The sequence below is a fragment of the Mytilus californianus genome, unplaced genomic scaffold (assembly GCF_021869535.1).
Source record: "Mytilus californianus isolate M0D057914Y unplaced genomic scaffold, xbMytCali1.0.p SCAF_12, whole genome shotgun sequence".
Classification (NCBI taxonomy): Eukaryota; Metazoa; Mollusca; class Bivalvia; order Mytilida; family Mytilidae; genus Mytilus; species Mytilus californianus.
Window position 1 is genome coordinate 30,864,075 of NW_026262604.1, and position 23,721 is coordinate 30,887,795.

The 23,721-nt window shown below is 31.2% G+C and overlaps 1 protein-coding gene across 8 annotated transcripts in view; it reads left to right on the forward strand.

The window, feature by feature from the left end:
* Positions 1-23,721, forward strand: part of LOC127721682 (neogenin-like) — a 193,164-nt gene that overhangs the window by 116,428 nt on the left and 53,015 nt on the right. For all 8 annotated transcript variants that reach the window (XM_052228477.1, XM_052228476.1, XM_052228478.1 and 5 more), the window contains exons 2-3: positions 4,735-5,052; positions 10,401-10,593. In XM_052228477.1, coding sequence (XP_052084437.1) covers positions 4,971-5,052; positions 10,401-10,593 — 275 coding nt within the window. In that variant the 5' untranslated portion in view covers positions 4,735-4,970. The remainder of the gene's footprint in view (positions 1-4,734; positions 5,053-10,400; positions 10,594-23,721) is intronic.

Consider the following 23,721-nt stretch of genomic DNA (forward strand, 5'->3'; position numbering starts at 1 on the left):
ATTTTGTATAGACAGTGATCTTGATTTTTACTAAGGAAAGCAATCATAACTAAAAACCAATAGAAAGCATTTTACAGCTTTTGGAGATAAAAAAAATACAATTAAACACTGTTCTATAGAGTTTAATGTTAATGGATTGTCTGATAGTAAATTTGTAAAGAATCCATTCAAACACAGATAAATCTGTAAAATTTGAATTCGTTTAGGTAAAGTCCTGTTGTAAAATTGTAAGAAAACTTGTTAACTGCTAATAAAAGTAAATAAGCGTGCAATTACATGGCTGATGGGACTTGAAGTGAAGAAGGTAATTAACAGGTATATCACAATCTCAGGTGTTGTATAGGTGGTAATTACGTTGTATGTCATTCTAAAGTAGGAGAAAGTTTGACGATTTTCCAAATTCTCAGACAGGTTCAAAATTATTAAATGTAGAATGTTAATTCGTTACCGTTACATGGAAAAAAGCAATTGCAGGTTGGTCTAACCTTGATAAATATTGATGTTAATTCTTGCAATATGGGCAGGTAAAGGTCAGTAAATTTCTAGACCAATAATGTTGCCAGTTATTAACCATTAATCTAGTTACATAGGCTGGGAAAACACTTTGGATACTAAGGGCCAAAAATTACAAATAAATCTTGTGTTTATGATTTTCCTGACTTTCCCTATTCTCTGCCTCCAAATGTCCTCCCTTAATATTTTATTGACACGTTTATGCAAATATTCTGTTTCTAATATGAAACTTTTGTTCTGACATTCCATTGATCGACTCAAACGGTTTGAAAATCTACAAAAAAAAACTTTTAAACATGTTTGACCCATAATGGTTTAAACTTTGACCTATAATGGTTTACTTTTACAAATTGTGACTTAGATGGAGAGTTGTCTCATTGGCACTCATACCACATCTTCTTATTTCTATGAATCCCAAAATGATATATGCATGTGAATTATTTATATCTATCCCACTCATTCCAAATATTTCTTACATATGAAAAGAAGTTAAAGGAGTGAATATTATTTGACATCATGGTAAAATTTATTGTCCAAATTAAATTTGAAAATATAACTTGCTCAATCAAGTGATATCTTGAAGTACATACATGTTTACACTATTATTTCAGGTTAGGGTGAAGGTTGGCGCCTGTTAAAACATTTAAACCTGCTGTATTTGTATGCTTCTGTCCTAAGTCAGGAACCTGTTGTTCAGTGGTTGTCGTTTGTTGATGTGGTTCATAAATGTTTTAGATAGATTAGACCGTTGGTTTTCCTGTTTGAATGGTTTTACACTAAGTCCCTTTATAGCTTGTTGTTCGGTGTGAGCCAAGGCTCTGTGTTAAAGGCAGTACTTTGACCTATAATGGTTTACTTTTACAAATTGTGACTTGGATGGAGAGTTGTCTCATTGGCACTCATACCACATCTTCTTATATCTACATATAGTACTTTCTGCAATATTCTGTCAATATCAGTTCATTTTGGTAGACTTATACAGTCCTTCTCGTACGAGTTGTCTGAATTTTCGGTTCTGCAAAGTAGTTGTTTGGTTGGTAAGCATTTTTCTAATTCCTGGCTAACATTCTAGAGTGATTATATTGAAGGTCAGCTACTAAGCTTCAATTTTGTCCATATGTTTGTGGTGAGGTGTATAAACTAGTTGCTGAAAGTTATCAAAATTTTTGCTTGGTATGTAATTAGTGAATACTACAGTGTCAGCGTGACATAGTAATCATCAAAGAAAAGATTAGAAGTGGAAGAAAAGGCACTAAACAAGAAAAATGTAATTATCCCAGGGGGTGCTGAATATTTTGCAATCTTTGCAAGGTGTAATTGGCTTCAGATGTTTGGCTAAGTGAAAATTTGTTGTGTATGGTACATACTTGAAATGAAATTTACAATAAAATTATGAAATTCAAATTTTTGCTTTCATCGATTAAACGTTATATCAGCAATTTTGCAACAAACATAATAGTTTAATGTACCATAAAGTACAACAAAATTTGCCTTTTCGTTTTATAATTACAATTGCAGATATGCTATGTTTAAGAATGTCATTGAAAATCTATGATTAAATTTAGATCACATACATGTATAACATGATGTTAGCCCTGTATCTTTTATTAAGGTTTAAAGCAAAATGAAACTGTTCAGTATTGAAGAAGGGGATTCTTTCATGAATTTTACCTTATTTAAGGGAATGGGTGATAAATGGATGTTTAAAGTCAATTCATAGTGTAAATATGGGTTAGTCCATTTTGTAGGTGAGATAAAACAGTTATCAATTGTTAGTAATCTTGGGTCTTGATTGGGTTTAGAGAATAATGGGCTAATACTAAAGAAAAATGGACTAAATAAAAAAGAAAAGAGAAATAAAGGCTAAAAAATAAAGAATTGAGAATAATATCATTCTATAATATATAGAATAGAGAATAATATGAAAAGTAAAGATGAATAGAGAAAAATGACCATAAGAATTAAAGCATACAGAAATGAAAGCACCCATCCCCCCCCCCCCCCCCCCCCCCTTTTCCCCCTATTCAGACCCTCAGACCATAAGACAATAGAAATTTATCTGAGATGTAGCATTGTCAGTTCTGACTAAGAGTACAGCATATGAAATTTCAGTGGTATATTTATAAAACTTTTCCCATTTCTACATGTACATTTTGTATCTGGTCATGCACATGACGTGTCTGTTAATGATGGACAAATTGTTGTTAAGTTCAGAAATACTGCATTGATGTTAAATGAATTAAGAGATGATTTAAACTTCAAAATGAGATGACATTCAGAAAGGAAAACAAAAAAACAAAACAAAACCACCACTTATTACAAGTATTATGTTAGCAAGGCTTAAGTTAATTGAAAAGACAGAAGAAAAAACAATAAGTGCCAACATTAACAAACTAGAACTTAAAAATACAAAAGAAAACAGATTTACAATAGCAAAGGACAAAAAATAGTCTGTTGATATGTATAAAGTTGATATTCTTTTGTTGTATCTTTTCTGGCATTTATGATAAATGAGGACATCGAACAGGTCAACAATCTTGAACTCAATCAATGAAGGATAAAAAATCTCTGCATTTATTTTCTCATTATTTCATGAAGTCTGTATAGAAAATGAATGGACCACCAATCACTGTAACAGTATATTGATGCAGAGGGTAGATATGATAAATGGATGTTCTGCAGTTCACTGATCTTGAACTTCATAAAAGAAAAAGGGAGACAACCTACCAATTATCTCCCCTTTATTGGATATTGATGAAATTTTAATGAGTAGAATTATGTTCCCTAGATGATGGATGAAGTAAATATTAATCAAAATAACCCAAGCTCATTTTTTCAAGATGTTCATGTTCTGAATTGCTTTTATGATGAATTACAGGTGTAAACATGCGATTTGTTATGGCTGAGACTCTATTGTTGTTTAAAAGTGTCCTCAGTTTGACTGCCTGAGTTGGCAAACATTGAGAAAATATACAAATAACACTTGTTTATTACATTGGTTGCGATGAACTAAGGTGACTTCCCAGTGAAATAAAAACAGATAATATCACCCCTCTCGACAACCCCTAAAACAACAATGGGTATTGTCAAGTCGGGGTGCCACATGTGGAGCAGGATCTGCTTACCCTTCTAGAGCACCTAAGATCAACCCTGGTTTTTGTGCTGGGGTTTGGGTTGCTCAGTCTTCAGTTTTCTTATGTTGTGTTTGTATACTGTTGTTTGTCTTTTGGTCCTTTTCTTTTTTTGCCATGGCTTTGTCAGTTTATTTTTCAACTTATGAGTTTGATTTTTCCATTGGTATCATCAGCCTTTTTATAAACATACATATTTGTAATTTTTACTCCATTTTGCAAATGAAGGCACAACTCTGGCTACACATACAAGGACAAAGATGTTTTTTCCTTTCTCTTGTAAATAGATATTAAAATGAAGAATTGATTGTAGTAATTAAAACAAACAGAATAAAACATGTATTATTGTTCTATACATCTGTTTTACGTTGAGTGACAATTTAACTTTCAATGTGATTGAATGTCTAAGCTTACAGGGAACTTCCCCCTCATTTTAACAAACCTTTATCAAATCAATTAAGGATGTTACACGCTGCAAATTGTATGAACATGGTAACCTTAGCCCCTTATGTAAGCATGAAAGTTGAAATGATATTGGAAATTGTGGTAACAAAATCTAGCAATGTTTGCTCACAAGAATGTAGTAAGATCCTCATAATTAGTCTGTGCTTGGTATAAAAGTTATAAGTATAAACTGATAAAGTGGCTAATATCTTGTAATTTGATTATATTGGTAAGGAATGTACACATGATATATGGTCTGTGAAACCTTGAATTATGCAAAAAATATAGATGAAATTGTTAGCATTATCCCTTTAGCTTGAGTGATGCCTGCAGTTTTACTGAGGAGTTTATTAAAATGGTGAAACTAAATTGGATTGGGCCCACATATTTATATTCATTTGTTCAGTGAGAGTCTTTTGGAAATATTTTGAAGCAGGTTGAACTATGCTGTATGTGTTTAGAAGCTGCAGATATGAATTGTTTTGATAATGGAATGTGAACACAAAAACAAAAATTCAGAAATAGTATAACAGGCAATGTGAAGCATTCAGACTCAACTGTAGACAGTTTTAAAAGTACATATATCTTTATTATATTGGCATGATTTGTAGCAGATCTCTTAAATGTTTTACATTTTCTTTTTCAGCAAGAACATCAAAAGCATGTAATTAACACAGTCAACCAACAAAACCATTCAATATGGATTACAAAGTATACCATGTGAAATATAAGATTGGATAATAAGGACACAAGTAACCATGTAGAATTATAGTTAATTAGTGTGTCTACTTAAATTGACAAAGGGAGATAATTGATTTCTGAGAGAAAGGGGAGGTAACTCCTTAAAGGAAATAATTTTGGATTTAAGTTTTTTTTTCTGTGATGCTCAATTGCAAAATGAGAGAAACATTTTATGTGACTTTTTCACTGTTTGTGATTTTGGATTTTTTACAGCAGCTGTATGGTAAGTGTTGAAATATTTTGTAAGAATTGTGAAAACATTTAAATGTTTTTGTACAGTTTGAATGTTCAGTACCCTACATGTACCTCAATGGTTTAGACAGATTATTAAGAACAAAATTCAATTGTTGGCTCTTTTGCACTTAGCTTATTTAAAAAATGCAAAAAAAAAACATGACTATTTAATGTAATCGACCATTTTGAATTGTAATTGACTAATTGCTTGAACAATGCATGTTCAAAGCTTAACATGTGCTTGAAATAATGAAAAGTCCAGAACATTTAGAACTTGTAAGTGAAAGGTCCGCCTTAAGAAAGTCAAAGGTCCTGTAAAAGGCATCTGAATAAAGAATTATGAGGTCCTTGACTTTTGTAATTCAAAAATGAGAAGTCCCCTCCCAGAAACAACTTGTACTAAACCTCGGACCTATAATTATTTGAACCTCTGCTGTCTTCATAATCCTGTTTTTAAGCTCATTTTCACACAGTACACATGTTCTTGAATAATATCAATCCACAATTTTCATTTATAGATGAATATTTAAGTACCAGTTTTTAATTGAAAATTTGTTTCTGTATAGTAAGAAAATTGGATTTTAATATGTTTTCATATACGAAATGATAAACTAATTTATCATTAATTTATCATAAATCAAACTTTTACTATTATCATGCATTTATAAATATTCAATCATTGTTTAAGTATATTTTATGGCCCATGTATATATGATTCACAAAACAAATGACATTTACACACATAAATTCAAGGACAGTTCAGAAATTTGATATTGTTTCTCTTGTACACTATGTCATACCCTCAAATTGGCCTCAATACACAATTTATACATGTGACATGGTCCATATATTCCAGCTGTTGAACACAACATCCAATGCCAGCAATGTTTACCATGGGTATGCAGTGTTCTCCCCAGAATTTTCAAATAGGACCATGGAGGTTAACATAGCACTGGTTTTCCATAAAACAAAGCACCATGGCCTCTTTACATTCTATTATAAAATCATCCACGATAGCACCATGGTAGAAAATGTAGCACTAGGGTACCACAGTGTTTTAAGGCCCTGGGGAGAACACTGATATGAAGAGTCTGGGTGTTAAGTCTTCTGCATGTAGATTCTGTAGAATATTTAAGCTACCTGTAGTTGGTCAATAGAATTAGACTAAGGATTGGTAAATTTTCAGTCCAAATGTTCACTACAGTAAGACAAACTGACCTCTGCACAAGGCACAAAAGCCAAGACAAATATATATCAGCCTTTAGACCTGTTTCTCAGAGCTCAAAAATAAAGTCTCCAAGATATAATTACTGCACCACCAGCAGTCAATTACTTTGATGCCACCTTCTTTCAAAATGTCTGCACCATGCATTCAAGGTGGTCACATAAAAGAGGGACGAAAGATACCAGAGGGACAGTCAAACTCATAGATCGAAAACAAACTGACAACGCCATGGTCAAAAATAAAAAGACAAACAGACAAATAATAGAACAGATGACACAACATAGAAAACTAAAGACTAAGCAACACGAACCCCACCAAAAACTGGGGGGGGGGGGGGGGGATCTCAGGTGCTCCAGAAGGAGGTATCATGGTAAATTCACCAGAGTGCTCCTTGAACAAAATTGCACATTGCATGAACAAAAATATTATAATGTAAAATATGTATATGTGGTATGATTACCAATGAATCAACTCTCCACCAGACAGAGACTAAGTGACGTGGAAGTAAGCAACTATAGGTCACCGTACAGACTTCAACCATGAGCAAAACCAGCATTGCTGCTTGCATAGCAAGCTATAAAAGGTCAAGAAATGACAAATGTAAAACAATTCAAACATGAACGATTATCACTACCTTATTTATGTACAAAACAATAAAAATGATAAATGAAAAACAAATATGATAAACAGCAACAGACAACAACCACTGAATTACAGGCTTCTAACTTATCATGTTTTCATTAAAGGCTGAATGTCTGACTTCATATTTTCAGAAGAGATAATGTTTTTGTTTTTTGTTGTTTATTAGTTTGTTTTTGTTTGTTATTTTTGGGAGTAAGGTGAGGGTAGGGGGAAAGGGGACAAAAATTTGCCAAAGAAGAATACAGATAAGTTCGTACACCTTCACATTTTATCTTTAGGTGTAAATGTTTTCTGTTATTATTTTAGATGCAAAGTTAATAGTTTCCTTTTTAGTTTTTTTGTTTAGATTATAATGATCTTATCAATACAATATTGTAATGTAGAGTTATTTTTTTATGCCCCCAGCTGCATCAGAGGGGGCGACAAGTAGTACCCTTGTCCTTATGTATATGTCCCAAAGTTAGTTTCCGTTCTCTAACTTTAGGTTGCCTCAACCAAATTTTATAAAAGTTTAACCACAAAACACAATTCAAAGTATGAATTTGGTGGTAAAAGTTTTACTGGTCTAGAGTTGTGCCCTCTTACAAAAGGAAAAATTGCTGAATTTTTCACTTCCTTTCTCTAACTTTAGTTTACCTCAACCAAATGTTATGAAACATATACACAATGCTTATTACCACAAAAACTGAAATCAAATTTGAATTTTGGTGGCGTCATTTATACAATTTAGAGTTATGCCCCTTTATATCTGGAAAAACTGCTGAATTTTTCGTTTCCATTCTCTAACTTCAGTTTGCCTCAACCAAATGTTATGAAACTTTTACACAATGCTTTTTACCACAAAACTCAGATCAACTTCGAATTTTGGTGGCGTCACTTTTACAGTTCTCTTTAACAGTGTTCCCGCGTGCCCTAAATAGAAGGACGGCCCGCCCTTGGTGCCCTTACCCCCGCCCTTCTGCCCTCCAAAGTAAAAGAATGCACCCCTCTGCCTTTTCAAAAAAATAAAATTTCCAAATTTCATGCCTACCGGCGTTTCCGGTAAAATTGTTACCTGATTGTGTAACACTAATTAACTGACAATGGGATTAAGTTAAATACCTAGTGCTTTGGTAGTTTTATCACCTTTGTTAATGATTGTTTACTGCTAATTAGAAGATTTAAGATAATTGAACAAATACTAGATATTTAATACAGAATGAAATGTCCTCATGTTATCCATTTGTAATGTTTATGTACAGCATGTACACCTGAAAAAATTTATTTCAGTAGGCATAACATAAAAAATAAAATCTTAAACAATTTTAAAGGCAAACATAGTTTTGACTTAATTGGTAAAAAAAATGTTTTGTTTCATAACCATGAGTATGAAATTTAAAGAGGAATCAAAGAAATCTTTGAACATAACAAGAATTTTTGAATATTCACTTCCTGTTTTTAATACTTCTTGTATTTTATAATCCTCCTGACATAGGAGCACTCAACAAATTTATTTTTAACAAATGATGGAGAAAAAAGTAACTGTTTATAACTTTATACCTTCTGCAATATATTATAGCATCAATATAAAATATGATCATCTCCTGTCTCACCTGTTATATTTATAAAACTCCTTACTGAGGAGCACTTTGGTGTGCACTTAAAAATACTTTTTTGTAACAATTCAAATGATAATAAATAACTCTCAATAACATATATTCTATATGTTTGAACAAGTAATTTAAATGTAGATAATTTAATTACATTCAACATTCAATTTTGCATGTATAACTCCATCTTCCAAAACTACTTGTTTATTTTGGTATAAGTTATAAAACATTGAAATTTCTGATTATTATTTTCCATACCAAATGTACAAGTTTGTTTAGATTAACATCAAAATGATATGCCTTGCTTCATGGTATGATAATTTGATGAAAACAAATTCTTACTGGAACCAACATCAAGAACATTAATTTCTGAATATGGTTTAAATACAACTAATGTTCTCCAGCTGAGCCTAGCAATATTCAAGGTAATTTATACACTGTCCAACATTGCCCTTAAAATCTGGGTTATAACGCTAAAGTGCCCTTTCAGACAACTAGCACCCTTCTGCCCTGAGATTCAAGCTGGAACACTGTTTAAGTTATGTCCCTTTATAATTTATGGGGTTCAAATTGGAGTCTTGCCAGTATTTCATATTGGAAATTGGAACAGATTAAAAAAATCCCTTATTACACTTATTGAAATATGAAAATCTTTTGTTTTACTCCTCCTGTATAATTTTGATGAAACAAAATACAACAACCCTGAAATAACTGCTTATTTGTAAAAAAAATGTTAAGACAAAGATACATTTTTTTGTGTAAGTTTGAACATAACTTAAGTTTTTAGATTGCTATTAAAATCCTGAATCAACATTATACAACTCATCCTGTTGATAGAACATCTTTTTGTATGTTTATATCGAAAAATCAGATCTTCTGCTTGACATATCTGATTGTGAATTCTCTAGTAATTGGGAAAAACTGTATTTTCATAGACAAATCTCTCCCCAAGGATTTAAAACTTTGAGCTACATATTCTGTTTCCCTTTGTGGAAACTGACGATCCTTGTTAATCAGAAACTTACATGATTATGAGCAATCAAAACATTACCCATGAAATTTGTTTTTTCACAGAGGCATGACAGATTCCATATGTTTTCTTGTCTAATGTTCCAGGGAAATAGATTCTACCATGTCTACTGAGGAGTTTATGTGATTCACTGATTGCTGCAAATATTTGTTTCTGATGGCTATTTGCCTTGAAAAAATAATTTTTAAAGTTCATCCATCTAAAATCAAAACAACTTGTTTTGGACTTTCCGTATGTTACATCTTTGAAATAGATTTTACTGACAAAGTCATGTGATTGATGCCAATATTTGTTTCTGATGGCTATTTGCCTTGAAAAATAATTTTAAAACTAAAAGTTCATCCATGGAAAATCAAAACAACTTATTTTCGACTTTCCTTATGTTACATTTGTACATGCATATGTTTGAAATAGATTTTACTGACAAAGTCATGTGATTGATGCCAATATTTGTTTCTGATTGCGATTTGCCTTGAAAAATAAATTTACGATTTCATCCATATAAAATCAAAACAACCTGTTTTGGACTTTTGGTATGTTACATCTGTGAATAAATGAAGATGTGGGTAAATGTCGCAGAGACAGTAATCCCACAACACATATTTACTAAAAATAGACATTTAAATCAGAGGTCACAGCTCTATCTTTAAAGATTGAATTGTGCATGTCCCATATTGCAAGCCATATATCACACTGTCAATACAGCTTAGTTTGATTTTGCCACTTACATTGCAGAGTTGGCAAAACTTTCACAACTCCATGTGCCAATCCTAAAACATAAAGTTATTTTCTTTTTAAATGTTTAATTATGATTATTATTATTTTAACATTGTATTTTAATTTTTTTTCAGCTGTTGATGTGCCAAAATTTACTGATTTTTATTTCTCCGTGGAACCAACGAATGTGATAGCTATCAGGGACCAAACAGCTCAGTTTGATTGTGCTGTTTTTGTAGGGGATTTAACTGCCAATGGGGAGATAACTCCTACGATAGAATGGATTAAAGATGGCCAAAAATTAAATTTACAAGATGATAATAGAAGGTTTGTAGCACTCTCACAAAATGATACACATTGTTTTGCCTAAAAATCGTTATACCATAAATGTTTTTCTGTGTCAGGTTTTGTTAAAAAAATGTATAGAATTGAAAAAATAATTTGACTCGATACATGGAAGCTGTTGAAAAAAGAGTTGGTTCTAAATGATGAACATGATGAAGTAAAAGACTTCTCTTCAGCTTTAACAGACAGTGATTTAGTTGACTATTATGAAATTTCTGTGTCACAGATGACCACATACATGTATATATGTGTTTCACTTGTCCTCTCCTCAATTATCACCCCCTTATTCATGGCTTATAACCAGAATTTTTATTTGACATAAGGAGCCTGGTGGGTCAACTGGTGGAGCAGGAACTGCTTACCCCTCTGGAGTATCATGAGTTTGCCCATGTTTTTGTTTTTGTTGTTTGTTTGTTGCTCTTTCACTTGTTCTCTGTCAAGTGTTTTATTGATATGGCTGTTGTTTGGCCAAAAAAGACATTTTATATAAGCTGTCTGTTTTGATGAATTGGTTTTCGAAGTTCCCTTTGATATTTTTTTTCCTTTTTAATATGCAGAATACAGAAAATCCCCAAGGTCAATTGTCCTTCCTCATTCCTTAAACATTAAAATGAAAATGACATTGAGATGCAAAATGCAAAATTTTAATTTAAGCTAAATTGAAATGTTATTACCGACAATACTGAAAAAAATTGTTGACATTTTTATGGCAATTGAAAAAAAAACCAAAACTTTCTTTTCTATCATGATGGATAGGGATTCAAATATTTTTTATCATGTTTATAGGAATGATTAATATTCAGCGTAGCTTTAATTAGTTAACAGAATTGAACAATTTTAATGAAATGCATTGATATTTGTTGACAATATGGGACATTTGTTAGCATGCAATTTTATCATTAAACTGATTAATTTGAAAGAAAACAATCTCCGCCTCAGTTAAAAAACATTTTTGTGACAGAAGTTAGAATTGATTAAAGAGATCCCTACAACAATCTCAGTTTATAGAGAATGGACCGTTATCTAATGGTTAAATAAATGATTACCCAAGAATAGACTATGGATAAAAGATAGATTTATAGCTTAGATTTTTGTAATTACATGGGTATTTGTTTATTTAGTCAAATTGATTATTTCTTTGTTTTCAATTACAAGAAACTATTTCTTAAAAATGGGATATTATACACAGAAGAAAGAGTTATGGCGAAAATGTAAATTTTTTTTCTTTAATGAATATTTTAACATTGCCAGTACACATGTGAATGATGATAAGATTTCTTGAAACAGGAGGAACAAGTTTACTAAATTCTACATGTGTTAAACAAGTTTTCTTGCAAATTCTTGGTTTGATTCAAATTTCATTAAGATGATGTTCTGACATGGAATGGAAACAAAGTTCTAGATAAACCAAAAAATAAACCAAAAACACAAATATTAACGTGAACATGTAGAAAAACTATGACCATGGGAAAGAATATGACAACACAGCTGCAGCTCTCTGGTTACCAGATAGGTGAATCCGGGAGGGGGAGGGGGTCCTGGGAGGCCCGGGCCCCCCTTATGTGGGAAAAATTTGGTTGATTACATGTATATAGGGAATCACTGAAGTATGACTGTAGCCGACCCCCTCTTATGGCAGTCAGTGCCCCCTTCCCCCTTATAAAAAGTTCTGGATCCACCACTGAACAAGAGCGCAATTATTTGTTTACATTTTCCCGGCAAGTTTTTTTACCCCAAGATGGTACTCAGCATAGAATCTTGTATGGCTTCTGATTGGATGATACAGGAAAAAATCCAGAAAATCAAATTCACATTTTACAAAGTATAGAAAATATATTCAATATCTGCATGTCGGGACCATTAAAAATCTGCCTTTTTTATTAAGCGAAAAAAATAGACGATGTTTTTCAACTGCATTTAAGTCAATTTTTGCTGCATGACCATATATATTTTTTTGGTTGTTATGCAACACTGACATTTCTAGTAACAGGAAATGCTACCCATTTTCTCCTAGTTTGTGTAGTCTTCGAGAATTAAAATATGGAACACCACTTGTACCCTATGGAAAATGCATTACGAATAACTGCGCTCAATGCACAGTTGTAGCTTGTTCAACAATTAACTAAGAATTCTCCTCACACCTGTGCTAGGAGCTGTCTAGCACTTGCAGTGAGGTGGAGGTGAAAGTTTTTGCTCTTAGATGAAGGCATCACTATGAATTTGAGATGAATAACAGCATTGTACTGTTTTATGTGCGGGTAGTGCATTTGTGTCATAAAATCGTTAAACCATATCTTTTCTTTTCCATAATAAAGTATGAAATGCATAATAGTTTTAGTTAACACACATTATAGAGATGCAACGTTCAAAGACTTCAATTCTAGATAATTTATAAATAATAAATAATAACATGTAAAATTAGGCAATTTAATAAAGAAATTTTAATGAAAAAGATGTGAAGCCTTGTATACTACTACCAGTGGGGAAAATTATTCATTTATAATAATGTTTTTTAAGAATAGCAAGTTTAGCTTGCAATTTTATTGAATACCAGGCTTTTAACTTATTAAGGAATTATTAATAATAAACTTGTAAAAATAGACAATATAATAAAGAAATGTTAATTGAAAAAGTTGTGAAGCCTACTAAAATTAGAAAAATTATTCATCTATAAAAATTGTTTTAGAATAGCAATTAAAGCTTGCTATTTTATTGAATATGTATGAATTATAAGGGAGTAATTAAACATGTAAAAATAGGCAGTATAAAAAATAATTTATAATGAAAATGATCTGAAGCCTGAACTTCAAAACAGGAAAAATTACTCATTTAAAATAATGTTTTTTTTTAGAATAGCAAATAGCTTGTGATTTTATGGAATACCAATCAATGGCAATTTACTTGAGTATTGATAATTAAGAAAAAACATGTTAAACGATTCAAATAAAGATAGAACTTTTTAATAATTATTTGTTTCTCTTTTTGCCAATTTTCATTCTTTGTTTAAATGAAAAGGGACTTTGGAACGTTCTTAATATCTCTTTTCCTGTTTTGAAATCATTTCCAATATTAATATCAGGTATTATGGTTGATTGCAAAAAATAGAAATTATCTAAATGAGACTTTGAAAGGCACTAAAGAATAAGTTGACACTCTTGATAAAAAGTGAATCATCATTGTGACAAAAGAAGAAAAAATTATTGGAATGGGTTCGTAATTATTATAATTAAAAATGCCAATATGTCTGTCTCCTGAATACATCTTGGCGCTTATAGCTGTGCGTAAGTTTTAGGTATAAGTTAGGGAAAAAATGTGTTAAATTTTGTGTTGAAACTTTGAAATTATTTTTTTTTAAATAAATTATAAGTCAATTAGAATTAATCAATTTTTCGGGATATTTCTTGTGTATTAGACAAAATTTATTAGTCTTCTAAGATCTTTATGATTAGAATTAATAATGGTACCCTATTTATGGCCCCTTTTTTGCAACATTGATGATATAAGGTCATACTACGCGACGTGTAACATGCAAAATGCAGAAAAGAATAATTATTTTATCTAATTGTCTACCAAAGTTAATCCGGTGCTCTTGTGTGATACAATCAGTAATGAAGTTTTTTGTCGTCTTTTAAATCTGTCCATCTTTCAAATTAGTTTGTTCTGCATTGTATTGTATCGGTTCTTTTGAAACAGGTTTTGAATGTGTTGAGAAGATTGACTTCATCCAACACAAAGAGGATTAGTCTTTTTAGTTGATTTAACTTTTTAAATATGATTGTGTAATTTCACAGCATTGCCTCAAGATAGAATGACATTGAGCTATTGTTTTATAATATTATAATAATGTTATTTAGTATTTATCTGACGATTGTTGAAAAGAATTTAACAAAGTAATCGTAATCTGATTTTAATAACGGTATATTGGAAAGTAATTCAAAAACATACTCTTATATTAATAAATATTGCTTTAAAAGCCTAGCCACTTTACCATGTAAATCATATTGGATTAAAAAATCAATTATTATCGGTAGATTCAAACAGGAATCAAAAATAAGAAATTAATTTCTGTCTTTCTAAAAAAACATGGAATTCAATGACTTGTAAAAATCGTCAATCGTTCATGATGTGTTTTAGTCTAACAGATGGCAAAGATCTCTCTTTAATACATTTGTCAAGTTTAAATGATTGGTTTTAAAGGCAAGGAGGTTTATGGGATAGATTTGTCTTTTTTTTTATTGAAGTGCCAGTATAATTTTGGTTATATTGGCAGCCTGTTTGGAAGTCTTTGTAATTTGGTCTTGTTGACAAAGACGGTATTACATTTCCTTAGAACTGATTAAGACGAGACAGATGTGAGGGAAAGAAAATTTATTACGATCTCTTTAATTCTTAATTCCATTTCCATGACTATTTTACCTAGAAAGTTTTATCAAAAAGAATAAAAGGAGATGTTAGGTATTATGTCATTAAGACAGCAAATAAACTCATCATAGATACCAGGATTGAAATTTTGTCCGCCAGATGCACATTTCGTCTGCAAAAGGCTCATCAATGACGCTCCAATCAAAAAAGTGAAAAGGTCCAAATAAAGTATGAAGTTGAAGAGCATTGAGGACCTAAAACTCAGAAATGTTTTGCCAAATACAGCAAGCCTGAACTACACAAAACATGTTTTATTGAGCTTCATACTTAGTAAGAGATTTCCCCTCTTGATCCCCTGTCTTTCTAAATTAAAGACAACTTCAAGTGTGAACACTATGAATGAGTTTTGTTACACAATAAAGCATCTTTATGCAGTAGTTTAGTGACAGATGAATCTTTAATCTGTCCAGTGAGTGTGATGTGCTCTGATTTATTGAAATGAGCAAAAAATTACCACGCTGTGCATCTGTTCTATGTTTTGTACACAGATTTTTCATTCGGCCTCAGACAAATAAATTGATTGCTTGTTTGTTTCTTAATGCCTCCTTAGCCAACAATGGCTTTGTTTATATTTTGGCATGCATGGTGTGGGTGAAAAATAATTATGATATGCTCTGAAAATTGTTTTCCTGGAGGTTTCAAACAGTGTTCTATATAAGTACTTATCATTTATTTTCGTTTACATTAATCTGGTCATTGCTTCACTCATTTGAATTGTTTTATATTTTGTCTTGTCAGGGGGCTTTTTGTAGCTTGCTTTGCAGTATTTGTTTTGCTGATTGTTGAAGGCTTTATAAGACAACCTTTAGTTGCTAACATCAACACCATTTAACTCTGGTGGATAGTTGTCTCATTGGCAATTGCACCACATCTCCTTATTTTACATACCGTAGAAAGGCTTGTATAATTCGCACTGGTACATAGTCCGCACCCCCTTCTCCCCACGAAATTTTAGGTAAAAATACTTTTTGTAACTGTTAGAAAAGGTCTAATGAAACTCCGGTAATTTCAAATCCTATTTTCTTCAAAAAACCTGTTTTCCATCATCAAACAGAAGCTGAAACTGCTTGTAAGTGATTCTAGAACGCTTCATGATTGTTAAAATAAGTTTAATTCACTTAAAAACAATTTAGAAACTTGTGTATGTTTAAACAGGAAGTTTAAAAAGCACGTGTAAAAGAAGAAATTAACTGGAAAGAGTCGAAATCCGTACATAACAGATATCACTATAATACGACTTTGAAAGTAAAACAGTTCCATCCTTTTGTAAAACAGTCTTTAATATATCTATCACATTAATGTTTGAAGGGTCTTAAGCTAATACAAACCATATTAGTCAGTATGGAACACCAAAACGGAACGAACAATAACCTATTACGTTTTGTAGTTTACAAATTCTAAGCTGGTTTACGGTTGTCTTTTTCACTATGTTTGTATCGTTTCAATCAAGCAGATACCAGTTTATTTCAACCTTTCAATGCATTGAAAAGAAACGAGTAATTTGTAATGAAAGGTTTAGTTTTTGTATTTATCAGTATTAATTTGATATTAAATAGAAATAACTTATTAATATGGATGAGTTAAAATTATTAGTTTGAAAAATGATAAGAGCGCCCTCTACAATATAAATAACAAAGATGGCGGAACGTAAACAAACCACCTCGCCCGCGAAATTGAAATTTTTCTCTTATTTCTTGCTTATTGTACTCTATAGTCCGCACCCCGTCTGGAAGGTCCAATTTTCCAGAATAAAACCGCGGACTATACAAGCCTTTCTACGGTAATGCTATTTAAGCCTTCCCCTATATATATATATATATAGCTGTATTAAATTGGCGCCTAAGTGTCAGGAACACTAGTACTTAAAACTTAAATTTGAAAGCCAAGGATGAAGACTAAAAATGCTGACAATACATGTATCTTAGAATATGTAAAATTAAATAGTTTTAGCAAGTTAGGAAATCAGAATTGTTCATAGACATTTTGTACATGTGTTATGTAAATATTATGACATGTGGATAAAAGGGAAATGTAATCTTTATTTATGGTTGTGACAAGATGTCAACCCTGAAGGTCAAATTGAATGACACCAACACAAATTTCAAATAAAATTTGAATTTACACAGGGATTTAAAACTTCAAAATCTATTCACTTACAAGAAATTAATTGGAAGTTTAAACATTTAATCTGAACATGAAAATTATTTGTAATCTTTTATGCTGAATGCTCTGGTTATTTAAATTGACAGTGAGATTTTTTACCCAATATTTTACAGATAAAAGCTGAAATGTATGTTGTTAATGACCAATTATTTGATTCAATACATGTAATATCCATTTTCTGATAAGTTTCATACATAAAATATATCCTGTTATTAGTTGTAATAATTGAAAAAGCCCTCCTGGGATTTTATTCGGGGACTATAAAGAAATTTATTGAAGAAAACAATCTTTTGCTAACATTATTTTTTACTGAAATCTCCTTACCATGCTTACAATCACAATTTCACCGATATTGTGATAATTCACACTCAAAATTAAGAAGGAGAGATCAGCAATTGGAAATCCCTGGTCTATGAAATGTTTTTGAATGCCCTGTGTGATCGCCCATAATTCTAAAAATACCTTCACATGTGAAAGAAATTTGAAGTTATTCTTCATTACTGCAATTGGTACAATTGCCTTTTTTTAATGATTATAAACCTGTAAGGCGTAGGTATGACAGTCTACAAATAATTCCACTTTCACTTTTAATTTATGATATTAACCCCACTTTTGGACTAAATTGCCTTCACCTTGACCGTCTGTTCATCTATAAAAATAAGAAGATGTGCCAATGAGACAACTCTCCACAACAGACCAAATGACACAGAAATTAACACCTTTAGGTCACTGTATGGCCTTCAACAATGAGCAAAGCCCATACCGCATAGTCAGCTATAAAAAGCCCCGATATCTGTTTGCTTGTCTGTCGATTTGTTCCCTTATTTGTCCGTTGTCTGTTAGCTTAACAAACTTTTTCGTCCCACTTTTCTCAGACTGAACAACACATTAGTTACTTCATAAATTGTCAGCAGAGTAGTAACTAACATGTGATCATGAGAACAATGGAGTTGAATGCCTATGATTATTGCTATTTCTGGAAATGCTACATATAAATAGGGCTATCTAAATTTTAAATGCCAGTTTTCTTTACTTGCTTAACATCACAATTTTTGCAATAAAACAAACATAGCAATAATTTCTGAATGTACAGTATTCAACAAATATCACCATCCAATGGCAAGCCGTTTTACTTAATACTATTTATTCTAACTTCAAGATATCTGATTAACTTTATAAGATATCTCATATAGTTTATAAGAAATCTTATATAGTTTATAAGATATCTCATATAATTTATAAGATATCTCATATAATTTTCTTTATAAGAGATCTTATATATTATATGAGATATCTTATAAACTATATGAGATATCTTAAAAACTATATGAGATATCTTATAAACTATATGAGATATCTTGAAGTTAGAATAAATAGTAAAACGAGCAGGATACCTGTTTCTGTATTGAAAGAAATCAATTTAGGTTAAACACAGTATAAATGAACACCTTGTATCCAGTTTTGAAGGTAATGAAATCGCCAACATTGTTTTTTGAAACACATACTAATCTTACCCCAGAACCCCCTGCATAGTTTGTTTATCAAATCTTTAATTGAATATAAGTTGTGTAAGAAATAAATCATTATAATGATAAAGGTAATTACCATTTGATTATAATTTATGTGTTTAAAATTCAGAAATCTTATCATAAACTTTATCTTGGGTGGTAATTAAATTTTAAAGCAGGCAACAGAGGAAGTTTATTTATTTGGAGGAGTTATAGAGGGGGAGACCTTTCTTCCCTGCAGAAAGTAAAATATCTGTTAGAGGGAGCTACACATGCCAATGAATTGTTTTTGTTGTTGAATATATATATGAATTAGGTGATTTGGTTTTATCTTTTGAATTGTCTCACATTTTGTTACAGGGGTGGATTTAGGAGGGGTGCCCCCTCTTATGGAGCTTTATTTATGGTTGATGCAAACTTTTTACTGGTTTTTCACTACAAATTTTGTCTAGTTTGGAGGCCTGTGGGCCCCCCTTTTTCAAAATACTAGATCCGCATCTGTGTAAAATATCCCAAGCCCCTTTTATGGCTTACAATATATATGGTATGCATTTTCCTCATTGTTGAAGGCCTTATGTCACCTGTTTTTGTTCACATCTTTGTCATTTTGTTTATATCCATGGATAGTTATCTTTTGTGATCAACCCTGTTAATCTATATGGTTCTATATATAGGCATGGTTAATCCACCTTAGATTTAAGTAAATATTTGTCATCAATGGAAGGTTTGTGATAGACTCGAAAAAAAAAATATCGTAGAAGGCATAGGTTAATGAGATGTGTAACCCAATTTTTATTAAAACTAGTAGAGAAGGGAGCTTACTCTGATAAATTCCTTATTTCAGATTATTTTGGAATCTAATTTTGTTCAGGGTTTTTTAACAAGGACAGTTATATCTTTGTAAAATGTCTACTACCAAAATTAAACATGTACGCAAATTTTGAAATTGGTGCATATATAGTTGTCACAGTTTACATTTTCACAGTTCACAATGGAAAGCACTTTCCTAATGTGATGTTATGACAATAATAATGAGGTTACCATGGGATTATTTTACCCATAAATCATCAGTATCATAATGGCTTTCTCATGACATATCCCATCATGCATAATAATGGCAATAAAATGTGAGGAAAGGTCATTAAGGTCATCATTTTAACTCATAGTATAACTGTTCAGAAGTATTGGAAATTGATGTCAATACTTCCTGATAAATTCTGGTCTGTTTTATGATGCAGAAAAAGATTGTGGGAAATTGTCTGAGGTTTTTAGGGTTATTCATATTGAATGAGTGAAAAAAATTGATATTGAGTGTACTGTGTATTGCATGTTTAACTAGATGTGCACAATTGCAGAAGTATGAATTGGATTTGGTCTACTAACTGAAAGTCTGATATTCACCATAAAAATTTGTGTCAATTCATAAAAGTTAGATAATGGTTCAATTTAACTCTCTTGAATGATAGTGTATTGTCTGATCCTGCCTGGAATTAAATGTATGTGATTTTTTATAGAATGAAGATAATAACATCTGTCTGAACTTTTTAATGTTTCATTTTAATATATAAAAATGTTTTTCTGTTACAAATCATGATGTATTGTTTTATGGGTACATGTTATGCTGCCCATCAAGGGCCCTTGATTGGAATAATAAATATTCTTATTCTTATAGTCTTGTTCATGTTGTTCTATTTACTAAAATTTATGGAATTTGGTCAGGTCTAATTATTGATAGCTTGAAGTTGATACACAGCATAAAAAATGTTTAAATTAGTTAAAAGTCTAATTATTGATAGCTTGATATTCGGCATAAAAAGTTGTGTAAGTTTGTAAAAAGTAAGATATTGTGACGATTTAACGCTCTTGAATAATAGTGAATTGTCGAATCTTGTTCTGTTTGCTGAAATGTATTGAATTTGGGATTTGGTCAACTTACTGATAGCCTGATATTCAACATAAAAAATTGTGTAAATTTGTAAAAAGTTTATAGATAATGGGTAATTTAACTCTCTTAAATAAAAGAGAATTGTTTAGTCTTGTTCTATTCACTGAAGTGTATTGAATTTGGTCTCTTAACTGATAGCTTGATATTCAACATAGAAAATTGTTAAATTTATAAAAGGCTAGATAACAGGGCAAATTATAATAAACTATCTTGATTTAGTGGTGAATTGTCAAGTCTTATTCTATTCGATGAAGTGTATTGAATTTGGTCTACTGACTAATATACAACATACAAAAATGTGTAAATTTGTAAAAAGTCATATATAGGGTCAAATTAACTCTCTTGATTTAGTGGTAAAATGTCTAGGTTTGTTCTATCCAATAAGAATACACTTCTAATAACATCCTTTCCTTTTATTGAGATCCTTTCATTGACAAAATTGCACTTGACAAGATAAGCTGATGATTTTTGCAAAGCCAATGTATTTTTGTAATTGAAATTATCTTCTCCAGACAAAATCGACATCTGTCTGCAGTGCAATGTTTAATCTTGTAAAAACATAGTTGTTTGTGATCTTTTTTCAATGGATGTCTGTCTCTTTAATGGTTTAATAGAGTGGTCTCTTGTCTTAATATCTATTGATAAGGGTGCCAGTGTGTGTTTGAAGAGGTAACAGTTTGGCAGGCCTTGATGAGTAAAGCTAGTGTAGTACTAAATACCTGTATAATAACACAGACAGGGTGGGTGTTCAGTGTTTCAGTTGATACAGGTCTCTGCAAAATTTAAACTGGCAAATTATATAATCCTTTAATTATTATCTAGATTAGAGAGTTGTTGTGCCACACAAATAAGTACCAAAAGTCACTGATGGTAGAAATTGGTATTGATCTGAAAAGAATTCCAAAATAAGGCCAATTTCTCATGAGCAAAAAAGATTTGGGTTAATCGTTGCATCAACATTCAATAATTTTCACATGTATGAATATGAGTAAATAATAAAAATTTTACAATACATTGTAATACATGTACTATTAATAGTATTTGTAACGAACAAAGCAAGATTTAATGTTTCTTCTTTTTTTGTGATACAAGGAGTGAAAAAGATGATATACCGATGGATTAATATGAGATAACAGTTATATGTATATTAATTAAATACTGGTTCATTTATTTTCAAGGTTACCAGTTTTCATTGTTTTAGGAGGATTTGGTTGAAAATTGTTCTTTCTAAATTCTTGATTTTTGACATATTCTGCATATATATATATGAGCTTGTAGGAAATTATACTTTGTTATTAAAACTCTTTAATCTTTGTAATCTTCCCATGAAATACACACAAGGTTTTACCCATGGAATTGTATTGAATTCCCATTACAAGATAGACATTAAATGAACAGCCTTTGGTAATTTATAGTCTGTAAGATACATATGTATGTATGTTTTCACTAAGACATTTAAATCATGGTGAACAATTGATACAAACCACAAATTAATCTTATCCTGTCAAAAAATGATTAAAAAGGGGGAGGTTTCTAAAGATATGATTATATTCATTCAGGAGTTTACGATTTCTCAAATTTTCTCTAATTGCATGGAATTAATTGTTCCTGCCAATCAAACTGCTATATAAGGATAGCATATCTACAATCTTGTGGTTAAACATGCTAAAGATGACAGCTGACATGCCTCTCCCATGTCAAAAATACCACGAAAATAATCGAAAATAATTGTTCAACCTTCTGGTTTTTAATCGGTATCTTCCATCTTGTGTAATAACAGGCTTTCGATGACAGCAGACCTGCATCATCGATGTAAAAATTACAGAAAAAATGCAATTTGATGATATGATTAGCATAGTAATATTACTGTCAGACATGCAATATTGACGGAGGACATATTGACTGAGGATTGATATTATCTGATAAGATTGTTGAGCTGTTGTATTTAAGAAATCAAGCTGTTCCTCCATATTAAGTATGCTCCATACCACTCATTATTTGAAAGGTTGATTTGAAGTAAATATTTTAGTTACTAAATCATGCTATTAATAGGGTTGTCAGAATTTGTTTGATATAACAGTAAATTTGTTAAGAAAGTAAAAAAGTAGGACGTTCTTTGTCAAAATGAACAAAATGGTGCTTTAGTTTGAAAATTGAAAAGACTTTCCTTGCCAACATTATGCCATTGCCCAAAAGTCCCAAATTTTCCAGTGATCCAGCTTGCTTAAAAAGGTATTAACCCTAAGATCTTGGCATATTCTATGATAGTTTCATGAATTTGAATGGCCTTTTGAAGGACAAATATATAAACCAAAGTTGGCTAGACCTGAGAAAAAAATTGACATAAGATCCTATTACAAAAACAGATGAATTATTTGGCCTTGTGTCCCCAAAACCACCCCCCTGAGTCCATTCAAGTTCCTATACAAATTTTTTTTTAAAAAATAGAGAAAACATTCATGTATTATAATTATATAAGTTTGCTTTAAAGTTACCTGGTGACCGGAGGCAATTTTTAAACATGACCTTGTGACCTAAGGGGGTAGGGGTATCTTACTAGAACCACACATTGGAAAAAAGCTGTCAATTTGAAGAAAAAAAAATATCTTGTCCAATTGCACAATCCATACCTGGACATGATAAACATGATAAAAGAGCAAACAGCCATAGTTCCATAGCACACACACAGCAGGAAGTTGAAAAGTCAGATTTGCTTAAGCTTCATATGTAGTTGTGATAATGCTAGAGCTTATAATTCTTTGGTAATAAAAACATCATATTATTAAATATTCTTTATATTTATGAAGATATAATTCATTTTTCTACCAGTTAAACAGATCAAAGATTATCAGAAAATCTTATCGTATCTTCAAGTACATCTGAACTAGAACATTTCTTATTGATGTTTAAAAAATTATAGTAACTTTATAAAAGGTAACTGAGTGCAGGGTGTTCTCTCCAGAGAGAGGTAGTTACTAATGTTTGTTTCAAAGATTCAAATGAGTGAACTTTGCTTTAGTGAAAGAAGTTTTGTACTAGGAATGTCTATAGTCATTACGGGATTGGATGTGT